Raw genomic sequence first — 14,057 nt, 5'->3', positions numbered from 1 at the left:
ATGTAATTAGAGGATCTCTGAGAACGGAGTTGACAGTATTAGCATATTTACAAATCACAAAAGGGGCATTTAGATAATCGGGTTAGACTGTAACTCCAGAGTATCCAACATGGAGAAATGGGGAAGAAAAGGGAGAGAGAGGGGAGCTTTAGATGCGCTAGGGATAAAAGCAGCCAGCTCCCTCTTTTTGGGCACACATTCTCCTCCTGGCTGAGGGTGCGCCCGACTCTGCAGACTCGTGAATAAACGCCTCACTTTGCTGCTCAAGTCCAGTGTCCTGGTTTTTACTGTGAGCATTTCTCACACCCAGATGAAATCCCCCCCACCTGCCAACCCCGCTTAAGTTCTTATTTGGTCACTGGCACTTGCACCCATGGGAGTCACCCTCCTGTCTCACTTCTGGTCACCTGGTCCTGGGGATCTTTGTAGTCATCCCCTTTCTTTTCTAAGTCACCTTAGTTCAGGTTCCCATCCTCTTCTTTCTGAAGTTTCGCAAACTTCTCTTAAATGACTAATGCTCTAGGGTCATCTTTCTAAATGCAAAGCTCATCATGTTACTTCCTTCCTTAAAACTCTCCAGTGACTTTCTGCTGAGGTTGACTGAAGTCCATCCTTTTTTGTAGCTCTCAAGGCTAGTGAGCGCCTTTCTGTCAGGAGTTACTGTCCTTCTGATTTTCTTCTCCTATTAGAACACTCATTCATTATTTATTTAGCAAACATGTACTGAATTCTTACTAAGTGACAGCCCTGTACTAGGTAGGGTACAGCAGTGGGGGCTGATACTGTCCTAGCCGCAAGGTGCTTACAGCTGAGCAGGGAAACAAGATATTAAAGAAATAAGCTTGGCGGGGGGGCGGGGGGTAGTTGAGGGAGCTTGGTGGGTAGAGAATAACCTGCCCATGAAGTAATATTTGAGTTCATTGGCATTTTGTTACAATATCCTTTCCTTCTTCTTTGTAAACTAAAATGATTTAGATGTTGCCCTTCAGAGAATCTGGTAGTGTGAAATGCCTTTCCCCTGAGATGAGGTTTCTGCCCTGCACTTCCTCTTTGTAGAATTCACAATCCCAGCAAAAAAACTATTCAGATCTCAAATCAGCATTCCTAACCACCCAGCACCATACCCTGAGGCAGAGCTGAACTGCCCTTTCCCTCCCAAGACTCAGCTGACATCATTCACCCAAACCCTTCCCTACCTACTACAGTACTAATTCTAGAAATTCCTTTGAGAGGTAGATTTAATCCTCTCTATGGAAATACAAGGTTCCCAATAGGCTATCACCAAAAACCAATAACATGTTGAAGAGGAGAGGTTAAAATACTTCTCTACCAAATTAGCGTAATGGTATTTAGCAAGTTGAGTGAAAGAAGTAAATAAAATAATCCTTTCAGGCTGCCTTCTGAAGTCTTCTCCAAAGCCCAAATTCTACCTAGGTCTACCCAGTCCGAGGCATTTCTCCCTTTAGCAATGACTGTCCAGAGAAAGTTGTCTACATTCATTGGGAAATCAATCACCTATTGTTTACTTACTAACTTGTAACCCAAAGGTCCCAGGCCTGGTCTCCGCCCTCCCCGCCCACTCCACTACTGAGACCGGGGCTCTGTTTTTTATTTCTCAACGCTTACAGTTCTAGATATGGAACAGGTGCCCAATAAATACCCGATTTAGCCATTTTATGGCACAGAACGAGAAAAAAAAAAAAACTTTGGAAACAATCTAAAACAACACACGTGCTGCTAATAAATAGCTAATGGCGATTTTTTTTAAATTAACATATCTATCTGAAAGAAACCTACAGAACTTGGAAGCCCACATCAACCCGCCACGAAGACACTTCTGTCTGGGCAGAGGGAGCAGCTATGCGAGCAAGGAACGCAGCCCAGCCCGGGCTCCAGGGGCCGGGCGGCGGGAGAACGGCACGCGCCGCGTCCAGGCACTCAACTCCCGGGGCTTCTGCTCCGAGACCCGAAGCGGGGCAGGAAGGGAGAAAGGACAGAACCGGGACACCCCCCGCGCCCGCTCCCGCGGCGCCGGGGAGGGGGTAACCGTTTCCTTGACAACCGCGCCGGGGCGCAGCCCTCTCTGGGCCGGGGGAGGGGAGGGAGCGAAGGGACCCCTGAGCTGGGGCGACGGCGGCCTGCGGGGCACCTCCGGGGCTCAGCAGCCTCGGGTCCGCATCGCGGGGCCCGCGCCTACCGTGTATCCCCGCTCCAGGTCACTCTCCTCGTAGCGAAAGGACGGGATGCAGACCTCCATGGCCGCGCCAGCCGGCCGGCGGAGGCCGAGCAGGGACGGGTTCTCTCCCGCCGCTCCGCCCCCGGCCCCGCCGCCCCGCCTCCTTTCCCTGCGCCCCTGGGACCCAGCGGCTGCGCGGCGCGGACCTCCAGATCTGCTGCGGATCCCGCCGCCCGCGGCGCTCTGGAAGTGGGGCGGGTGGCAACGCCGGGCCCGGGGGCCGGGAAGTGGAGGGAGAGGGGCTCCTATCGCCTGGGTTCCAGGCCTAAAGGGCTGCGGAGACCAGCTGGGCGCGGAGGCGGCGAGGCCTGAAACCTGTGAGGGCCGAAAAGGGGTGTGCGCGCCTCCGCGCCGGGCGCCGGGGACAGGGCCCCCACCCGGGCGCTCCCTGGCCTGCGGGCTCCCGCGTGCGCTGCTTTGCAGTTTGGGAGACACAGCCCTGAACTGATAGACAAGACCGCGAGGAATAAAAAAGCATTGGAGGTTCTTGATTTTGTTTTGGGTTTTTGAATTTTGTTCCTTTAGAAAAAATTTTTAAATTTTAGAGAAAGAGAGAGGGAGCGAAACATCGTCTTGTCGCCGGACTTACTTAGGCATTCAACGGTTGGTTCTTGCATGTGCCCTGACCAAGGATGAAACCCCCAACCTTGGCCTATTCGGACAGCACTCAACTAACTGAGCAACCGGGCCAGGGCCGGTTGAATTTTCACTTTAACTCTTGGCTGGCATTAGCACTGCACCTTCCAACTTCTACCAAAGCTTTCCTGTTTACCTGTGATTCCAGGGTCAACGTCTCATTATGAGTTAGCCATCAGATCTGGGAATGGTATAATAAAGAGCCTGAAAGTCGTCTGGTCACTGAGACAAACGCTTGTGCTTCTTGCTCCGATTCTAAAATGCCGCCTCTAAACTATTTAGGGCATTTTAACTGTAAGACAAAACATCAGATGCCAAAAGAAAAAAATAGTTCTGGCCAAATCTACCCCTAGGGCCAGGACCTAATAACCTGAAAGTATCTAAAAGACTTTAAGTGTTCCAATTAAGGAACTTGATAATCGGGTTACTTTTTAAACTCTGAGTTTCTTCCTTAGCTCAGAGCACAGAGTAGAATACAGATTGGGAAGCAACTCCTACAGAGTGACCCAAGTGGAGCTTCTTGAACTTCAAACAGTTGCGCCTAACTCATATTGCACTTGAAGCCAGGGAGCATTTCAACTAGGGAAACTGAAGTTTGTGATGACCCCTGAGCCATGGAGGAATAATCAGGCCCTTGGCTTTAAGAAAGCCTGATTGTGGACCCTGCAACACCTTCTACAGTAGCCTCAGTTGAAGACTCGTCCTCCTGACCCACACACTTGCAATTTTAGGATGTGTCTGCCTCTCAGAACTCCATGCCTCAGCATAAGCTGTGCCCTGGAGGAGACCTCCTTTCTTTTCTTCTGCTGGCCAGAACCTCCTGATTTAATCAAATAGCTCTGTGAACTCCATGCTGCCTGTTCAGAGTCCAGATTGTAGGTTCCCTTAAGCCTACGGTGACTATCACACTGCCTTCTGTGATTTATCTGCTTCACCCACTAGGTTTTAGGGAAAGTGCCCTTTAAAAAAATGTTATTCCCCACATGGTATATAATATATTTTTCTTAATAACATATAAATACTCATTTCTACAAAACCAGTGGAATGCATCAGGTATTATACCATGTTTCATTGAAAACTCATACCAAGCCCACAAGAAAGTGCTATGTGCAACAGGACTCAAAAAAACTAAGTTGTGTTTCTGTCGTTTAAAAAATAATAATGTCTGCTGATGGCAGAAAACCCTCAAACAATTTCAAGATTGGTTGAAACAGGTTGTTAAAGTCTCAGTGAGTAATGTAACCCTTGATTATGTAATCATAAAATTCTTGAGCTACAGTTTGCTGGTCAAGTTTTTAAGATGCTTTCTATATCATTCTTCCAGAACAGCCTGCTAATAGCCTGGCATATATATTTTTGTCTAGCATGGTTTACCTATTTACCAGTTGGATTAAAGGGGCAGAGATGTGTGTGTCCATGAAGATCTGACAGATGGTCTAAATGAAACCTATTTGCTATATTCTAATAGCTGTGTATAATTTAATTTTGCCTTGCTGAAAATGTACACAAGCTCTCAATACATGGGTATGTTCTTGAAGGTGTATCAGCTCAACCCTAAGTGGTATAATTATAGTTTTAATTATTACAGATGGCATGATTAAAGTTCAGAGAGGGTAAATAACTATGAAATTACTAGCTAATAATTAGAAGAGCTAAATTTCTAACCCGGTTCTGAGAGTAAGGAACCACTAAGAAGGGGAGAAAAGAATAGCACTGAAGAGAACATGGTAAACATATTATCCTGTTGTTTCTACAAATCTTTTACTCTTACTCTATAGTCTGTGGCAGACCAGCTAAATATTTTCTTAGAACATTAATAAAAATACATGGAAAATACAGATTTAAGACACTGAACAGTTAGTATCTGTTAATAAATGCAAAAACTTTACAGAAACAAAATGATAAAATTCTGTTGGAATCTGGGTACAAAAATTTTACACTAAAAATACTACATTTCCCTAGTATTGGGTAGGAATATGTTTCAGCAAATTTAATGATAAATTGCTTTAAGTTTCAACTTATAAATTTTGACCAAAATCTATCTAGAATGTATTATGTATTCAACATTCAATTATAAAAACAACACTTCATAACCAAATAAGATATATCCTGGAAACGTAAAAAGGTTAAAATTAAGAAATCTGTTAATGTATTTCTCAACACTGTCAGATTAGAAAATAAACGAGTATCCCACTAGATCCTGAAAAACATTAATAAATCAGTACATCTCTTCCTAATCATTCTTAACGGGCTAGAAATAGCAAGAAATTTCTTTAATTTGATAAAGGTTAACTACCGTAACACCACAGCAAATATCCTATTCAACAACTTTCACAACTACTATCTTTACATTTTGCTGTAGGCCCTAGCCAATGCAATAAGACAAGCATTAAAAATGAATAATGTCTAAGGATAAACTTAAGAGTAAATGTGCAAGACCTATATGAAGAAAAATTAAAAAAAAAAACTATTAAAAGACATAAAATAAGATGTGGATGGGAAGCATCAATATTTTAAAGATGTAAGCTTTCATCAAAATGCTTTATAAAGTTAATACAATCAAAGCACCAACAAGCTAGGAGAAGTGACAAATTGGTTTTAATATTCATTTGAAAAATGAGTGGAACAATAAATAGTTTATGGTAACTGGATAGCCATCTGAAAGAAACATAAAATAGGTTTTTTAAAAAAATGAATTCTACGTATAGTAAAAAGCTCTATGAAAAGTTATAAAACCTTAAGGTAAACAATTTTTTATTATATATAAAATGTCCAAGGCATTAAGGGAAAATTTTTAGACTAGATGAAGATTTAAAATTAATGTAAACCGAAGACCATAAAGTTTAAAAACTTTCAATAAACTGAGGAAAACATAATGTATAAATATAATGTATATTCCATATGTAAAGAATAACTACATAAATATCTTAGTGACACAACAGAAAATGGACACAGTGTAAATAGGCGATTTCCAGAAGAATTTAAAGACCAAAAAATGTGTTAGTTATCTATTACCAAATAACAAAATTTAGCTGCTTAAAACAAAAAGTTATCTTTTACAGTTTCTGTGGGTCAGGAATCTTAGAGAGAGCTGCTTGGGTTGCTGTGAGGATGTCCATAGTCATCTCAAGGCTCTACTGGGCTGTAGGATACACACAAGTGGTTCACTCACAGGCCTAGCAAGTTAAATGCTGGTTATTAGCAGGAGGCCTTAATTCCTAGCCACTTAGACCCCTCCATGGGACTTCTTGAATGTCCAGAAGACATCAAGGCTGGCTTCCCCTAAAGCAAGACCCAAAAGAGCTCAGGGCAGAAGCCATGATGACTTTATCACCTGCCCTCAGAAGACATTCTTCATTTCTGCAATATCCCACTGGTTATACAGGTTAACCCGATTCAGTATGGGAGGGAATCACACAATGGCTTAAGTCTCAGGAGATGAGAATTAATTGGGGCCACGGTGGAGGTTAACTACCCCATAAACATGAGCAGAGATGCTTACTTAAATCCAGTAGTAGTCAAATAAATGAAAACTAAAATAATGAGGTATCACTTTCGACTTTTAGATAGGCAAAAATTTCAAAGATTATTCTAGTTTTGGCAAGGAAATGGAGAAATGAATACTATTGGTAAGATGGTAAACTAGGACAGCCTTTTTGAATGACAAATTAACTGTAGCTACTACAGTTTCACAGGCACATATTCAGTCCAGAAACTTCACTTCTAGAGACAGTTCTGTATGTGCAGGGCAGGAAAGGTATGTACAAGAACACTGCATTGTTTACAATGGCAAAAATTAGGAAACAAATTCTATCATATTGTGGATAAAAATCCGTTGATGTATCTACACTATGAATACTACACTGCAGTTTAAAAAGTTGGTGTAGAGATTTCTGGGTTAAGAAAATTGAACAGACCTAACTAATTTCACTCCTTCTTCCAGCCCCAGTAAAACTATAACAAGGAATTTTTCCTTTTCTTAAAACCCACAGTTAGGAAAAACAGGAGAAGAGAGAATAGCAACAATATTTTTGTATGAGAAGTAACTATTTTAGCAAACAAGAAAAAGGCAAATTTAGATCAGCAGTGGGACAGCTGAAAGTCAACCTGATTTACACTGTCCAATACCCAAGAAGCTCTGAGGGAACAGCCGGTACCTCTAGCATGGGATGTAGTCAGCTAAAATAAGGAAGACTGAGTAAAACTGAGAATCGGGAAGATCCCTTAATTCCTTCCTCCACTGCTGTACAATTCTGGCAGACATATCCTTGAGAGGAGGAAAGGAGTCTTTGCTCTGGAAGCTGACTGGACCAGCTAAGAGCATGGGAACTTACTGAAAGATAGTTGGAATCTGGGGTAAGTTACCATATACATATTATGACCAATGCTGAAACCTTACAGGGGCTGGAAGCTATAACTCTTCCTTCCAGGAAGGAAACAGAAATATCCTCTGGGAAATCTGACCAGCCCAAGAGGAAAAATCTAGAGATAACAACATTGGAAATTCCCTCCGAAGAGCCCAATGAGATCACTCTTCATCAACATTGAAGTCCGACAGGCCCCATGACTACACTCAGTGCTTCTCCTCAGCTGTCAATTCCCACTGCTAATCACAAGGAGACATACAAGGATTAACAGGTATCTCAGGAAAGAATCTAACATAGAGGAAAATAGAAAAATAATTTTGAAGAAATAGGGAAGAAAAAACCTTTGAGAAAGTAAACTATCATTTATATCCCGAGAGAGAGAGAGAGAGAGAGAGAGAGGGAGGAAAGTAACTCCAGGACATCCACTATCCAAAAAAAAAAAAAAATTGGGCCTTTCAGAAAGAGAAGACAGAGAAGACAGAAGAGGGGAAACCAGGAGTGAAATAAGTCAAGAAAATTTCCAGAACTGAATGCCGTGTTTCCAGACTGAAAGCACCCACACAGGATGAAAGCAGGCATGCAGTCTAGCAAATCTGTATGAGACTTCAGAACACAAGGGATAAAAGATCCTATAATCTTGGGTTGTGGGGAATGGCTTATATAAAAAAGATCAGAATACCTTTGGAATTTTCATCAGTGACACTGGAAACTAGAAGACAATACAGCAATGTCTTCAGAATTCTAGAAGAAAATTATTTCCAAAATATGCTCAGTTAAATTACCTATAAGAATTTAGGTAAAATAGTCTCAAAAGTCTAGTTTAAGTATCCATTTTCAGGACTCTGCATATCCACCAAAATGAGGGAATAAATCAAGAAAGAAGTAGTTCTAAAAATTAAAGCTTATTTTTCTTAAAAAAATGAAAACCATGATTAAATATTTAACTTTCAATGGTGAACAATATGTGTATAGGCATACTAATGGAACTATTGAGTACTGTTTTAACTAAACATTTTTACAATGTTGGAAGGGGGGACATTGAGTGTGTGAAGCAGACAAATGGCAGAGTAAGGGAACTAAAGTCTCATTGTTAAAAAAAAAAAAGACAAGTAGTTAATGTCTAAAATAGATCCAAAATATAGCAAAATGTGCATTTTTTTTAGAAATGTGAAGGTATATAAATGGCAGAGGAAATAGTTAAGAGTTCATCGTTGAAGAAAAGGCCTGGGGAAACTGTATTTCATTATTTCGCCTTTCTGATGCGTTTAGTTTTCAAACTATATGCATGTAGTAATCTGATGAAATAAATACTAATTGAAAAATCAGAAAACTGAAAGCTCTTAATGACATGCCTAAGCTTTCAATATTTACTTACAAAAAATAAATTTGAGGAATCTAAAGAATTAATCTTACTCACACTACTCAAGAGCTCTAGACAGTCGTTTGCCATATTGATTTTTTTTTAAGTGCCAGTACACTAAAAATGTATGTCATTTCTGAAACTTAGGTTTCCTCCTTTGACCACTTCTTCTCTCCAATTCCCTCATAACCAGAAAGTCTATCTTCTACTCCATCTCCACATCTATGTCCCTCAAGTTATGCCTGTCACTTCTCTGGCCTTTGTCCCTCTTTTTTTTCATTGTTTCAAAAGCCCTTCCCCCTGACTTTCTCCCACAGCCATCAACAATCCCTAGTCTTAAATGAATCCAACAATGTTTTAGTCACCTTCTCATGGCTGAAGAAATAAACTTTGGTTGGCTTATTGTAAATTTATGATTTCTAAAGTCACTTGGAAGTCAGTACAGATCAATAGATCTTACTCATCTATGTTCTAAACATGTACGATTGTTCTTGGGCCTCCCATGCTCTTTTGCTTTCCTGCTGACATCACTCCGTGATGATGGCTCAATTTCCTATTTCACCAAGAAAATAAAAGTAGTCAGACTTGATTTCCAAACCTACTCATCCTTTCCCTTCCTTTTTAAGAAAACAGCCCTACTTCTTTCTGAGACTCTATCCATCTACCTGACTTCTTCACCTCCATTCTTCCTTTAAACATTAGCATTACCTAGTATTTGACCTCAGCAAGCCGATCTCATTCTATATATTCTCCGAGGATCCTTTCATTAACAATTATGGTTTTAAGGGATAGAGCATGTTCCTAGTTCTAAGTTGATGATGAAATATCTAGTCCTGGCTTTTTTTCATAGATTTTTATGTTGGATGTCCCAATGTACCTCAAAAACAGCATACTCTAAAGAACATCTTTTCCCAAACCTACACCTCCTGTGTTATGTCAATTAATCAAAGCATCAGTATCCCAAGTTATCAACGCCAGAAATCTGAGCATCATCCTAGATGTCTTTCTTGTCCTTCCCTGATACCAGTCTGTTGCTTTAGTGTCTGACACATGGTAGGGACTGAACAAATATTTATTGAATGAATAAAATTTACCCACTTTTATTTTCCATTTTCCTAGATTCTCTCCTTTCCTACTTCCACTGCAATGGGCAGGCCCTCACCATCACTTGGCTGGATGATTGCCACTCCATTAACCTTTTTCATGACCTTTCTATTTTCCGTGTTTTTTCTTAATCGATCACTACTTCCTGAGTTTACAACATATTCAAGGTTCTTGTATGTGCTTGTGGGATGAAATAAACTACTTTCCCTAAGCAACTACTGTATTTGCCTCACCTTTCTTTCCTTTGTCCCCAGTCTTCTTTAAAGGTCTCTAGCTCATTTACTGATAACTCGTTTAACTAGAGTATCCCTGTAGTGAGGGTAGTTCTAAACTATTTGTTGGCTAAATACAAACAGTTTTGACTGCAAACATCCCTCCCCTCCACCTCTGATCCTCAGCTCCCAGGGTTCCAAGAGCAGATCTCAGGGACAAACTGTTCTGAGAGGAAACCCTCCTGGTAGACGCATTTAGACCCCCAGTCAAGCATACACTCACTGTTTTGAAGAAGCCCTACAGACTGGTGAAATAATCACGATGCAGGTAAACACCTATTGGACGCATTAGAGCTAATATTTATCAAGCACTTGCTACTGCTGAGAAATTCACATCAATTATCTTAAGCCCCTTAGAGGACAGCGAAACAGGTATTATAACCTTCCATTTTACAAATAAGGAAACTAAACTTAGAGAAAAATAACTTGCTCCGAGTCAATGATGTAGATTCTTGAGCCAGGGTTCAAACTGGCAGGCTCAATGTATAACTATTCTTAATCATTCCATTACACTCTCTTGGCTGTACCATACTATGCTCTACAAGAAATAATGATATAGTCAATCCTCAAGAAGCATACAGACTAGTCAAGACAGTAAGACCAGACAACTATCATATAATGCAAGATAAGACATCTATTAGCACAATCTGAAAGGTTCAGTGTTACTAGAGTCCTATTGAGAGATCAATAGAAGTTCCTGGCTTCCATCTTGTTAGGAGACTAAAAGGATATATAGAAGATGTGGACTTAAAGTAAAAAGGATAGACAGGATTAAAACAATTGCTGGTAAAGGGAAAATGGTAACCCAGACATGGTAACATCAACAACAGCATTGAGCGGAGAAGGCACACAGCATGCTCACAAGACAAGGGCATCATTTGATTAAAGCAAAAGTTGGGTGAAAATAAGGAGGTAAGAGCAAGATAGGAACAGCAGTTTGAGACGAGATTCTGGATAATCTGAACTTTATCTGTAGTCTGTAGGGATCTATTGAAGATTATTGTGCACAGCACTGTAGTAAGATTTCTTCTTTAGGAAGATCATTTTAGCAGTAGATTGTAAAAATGGCAGAGTAGGAAGACTGAAAGAACAGGTATTTCACAGGAGACTTAAGATAGTTCTGGAACATGGTCACAGATCTTATCCTTGAGAAAGAAACAGTAGAAATGAGAAGGGAATAGATTTCAGAAACAAAATCAATTCAAGTTGGTCTTGGCAAAATAATGATACCTAAGCAATGTAACTGAAAATCTAAGTATTGTGCTTTATGTCTCAGCTACCAGAGGCTGGGTAACATTTTTCACTGAAATTTAGAAATTAAACTTGGTTGACAAGCCTGTCATGCATGCACACACATTTATGTACACATACAAATCCATACATACTTATACACATATATAGTAAGAACATTTGAAATAAAACTTAAAATCAAGATAACTTGAGACTTTACTATGGAATCAATGAGAAGACAATTTATTGTTTAGTTTTGTTAATTTTGTCTGACTTTAGTTATTAAAGTTACATATGTACAAGTTTAAAATAGAACCTTTTTTTTTTTGATGTACTCCCTTAAAGCAGTTTATCCCATTAACTAGCCTTAATAAAAAAATAATTTTCTGTGTATTAACAAGTTGTCAGCTTTACCTTAATTGACTTTAATTACAGAGTTTCCATTTCACCCAGTTAAGAAAAATATGTCAACTTATTCAATCTTATGAAAAGTTCAAAAAAGTATGTGAAAATAGAAAGGAAGAAGGGCATTTTAAATTTCATGTGCATTAAAAGACTAGGCAGCAAGTTACAACTTTACTGTTTTGTACAATCTTCTATTCTTATCCACTTCTGAAGGAATAGTTTGAAGAAATAAACTCTCTGTATCCCAAAGGACTTCCTAGAATTCTGTATGTTAATGATTAGAACAAGAATCTTGAAAAACTTACCAACACACTTTCAAGAAAGAATGCTCACAGTTAACACAGATTTAAGAGGTAAAAGCAGTTTCATCATAATGCTTTAAAACCCTGGATCTTCCTACCTGTAAAATGAAGTTGTACTAGACAGACTATTATTTCCTTATGGCAATTTATTCATAGCAGATATTAGGTACCCACTACATGCAAAGCACTATGCTACCTAAAAAGTCTTGCACATAAATTGTATCTGTCCTTGAGAGCAATACCTGATAGTCCTTTTTATTTAGCTTCTAATTGTTCACTGAGTTTGAGATAGTAAATAAAACACTAACTGTTGGACTTACTCTCAATTTCCATTTCCACAGGCATTGTCTAAACCTGCGCTGCCCAATATCATAGGCACTGGGCAGGTATGACAACTGATCACTTAGAAGGTGGCCAGACTGAGTGGAGAGGTGATGAAGGTGTAAAATGCACACTGAATATCGGAGACAATATGAAAAGCAGAATGTAAAACTGCAATCATTTTTAACAAATTTGATTACATGTTAAAATATTCTCGAGCTTACTGAGTTAAACATTAAAATTAATTTTACCTGTTTTTTACTCTTTAAAATTTGGTTACAGTGGGGATGTAGAAGAGGGTCTAGAGGGGATAAACGCTGATGGAAGGAGAGACGTGACTTGGGGTGGTGAACTCACAAAACAGTAACAGATGTATTAGTTAGAATTGTATGCCTGAAACCTATCTAATTTTATTAACCAATGCCAAATAAATAAAAATAAAATTTGGCTGTAGAAAATTAAAATTATACCTGTGGTTCACACTGTATTTCTATTGGTTTAAACTCTAAGGAAGTCATCAGATTACCATGACTTTTCTTCATGGCCCTGACTATAAAGAGTAATCAACAATTATTCACATCACTCTTTAATTCCCCTCTTCTTAGTAGTTGTCTGTCTGGCCAATCATCTAGATTGCTTATTACTTGAAACCACATCCTTCATTGTGAGGGTTAGTAATAATTCTGGATTTTGGGTAAGGTAGAGGATCATGATTCTATCGGTCTGCCCCCCACCACCCAATACTTTGAAACACAGTGTCACACACAGAGAGATAGTATAACATATACATTTCCTTACTAGTGAATATATGGAAATGCCTCCGAAGTTCCCAAGCCAGTGAGACTGGACTTCTTTTCCCAGGTTTATGTTTCCTCCTCACTACATGGCCTCCTTTCTTTTACAACAGGATGTTTGCGCAGCACATTCGTAGTTACTGTTACTGAATTTCTGCTGTCTCTTGTTTTAATTACATGACTGACTGCCCATGCAGGAGCAACAAAAAAAGCAAAGTAGCCATTTAGCTTTATTACTAGTCCCATATTTTATTTAAGACAGGAAAATGGAAGTCTTTGATTCCAAGAAGCATTTTTTAAAGAAATATAACCTTTCCTCTCTACTCCTCTGATGTCCTTCCTTTAAAAAACCTGACTTAAGAGGCTTATTTTATGTTTAAAAACTACTTATGAAACAATTTGTACAAGGAACTTGTAAAACTTTACTAGACCTTGATAATAAAATTAAAAAGCTTCAAAGAACAGCAAAAAATGAAACAGGTATTTTGAAGCTAGTATAAATATATATGTATAAAATAAGCTAAATGGTTTAAAATAGCTCATCAAAAATACAGTCAAGAAAACTTATTTTTACATTTTAGAAATCATAAATACGTTTTTCTCTAGCTTTGGTTCACTTTATTAACAGGAGATGGTTTTGATTAGAATTAGATTTTCTAATTGAATAATATTTAATATTGAAGTTCGGTACCGTAGTCCCTCTCTATATCACGGTTCACTTATTGCGGCCTCACTGTATCACAGGATTTTAAAAAATATATTTAATTATTTATCGCATATTTTTTGCTATATCGTGGGATTTTGCGGTACTGTATACGTATGTTGTTAAAGGTATGTAGGTTTAAGAGTGTAGAATAAATGTAAGGTTCCTACTTTTGGGGGGGGGGTGTCCTAGAATGTAAAATAAGTGAGGGAATACTGTATTCAAATTCAAACCTATTCAACTGAAAAATCATTATTAGAACTATTAATGCTTTTGTTGTTCTATTTATTTGGAATGAAGTATTTTAGTAATATGAATAGGAGATAT

At 39.1% G+C, this 14,057-nt stretch overlaps 1 protein-coding gene across 4 annotated transcripts in view; it reads right to left on the bottom strand.

The window, feature by feature from the left end:
- Nucleotides 1-2,325, bottom strand: part of SNX24 (sorting nexin 24) — a 140,285-nt gene extending 137,960 nt beyond the window's left edge. The window contains exon 1 of one of the 4 annotated variants that reach the window (XM_090279057.1): nucleotides 2,198-2,325. In XM_090279057.1, coding sequence (XP_090135183.1) covers nucleotides 2,198-2,257 — 60 coding nt within the window. In that variant the 5' untranslated portion in view covers nucleotides 2,258-2,325. The remainder of the gene's footprint in view (nucleotides 1-2,197) is intronic. The other 3 variants (XM_090279060.1, XM_090279061.1, XM_090279059.1) reach the window with 3 other exon arrangements.
- Between the last annotated feature and the right edge of the window lie 11,732 nt (nucleotides 2,326-14,057).

The sequence above is a fragment of the Furipterus horrens genome, unplaced genomic scaffold (genome assembly GCF_987537825.1).
Source record: "Furipterus horrens unplaced genomic scaffold, mFurHor1.1.pri manual_scaffold_5, whole genome shotgun sequence".
NCBI classification, from domain to species: Eukaryota; Metazoa; Chordata; class Mammalia; order Chiroptera; family Furipteridae; genus Furipterus; species Furipterus horrens.
This window is presented reverse-complemented; position numbering and strand designations above follow the sequence as displayed.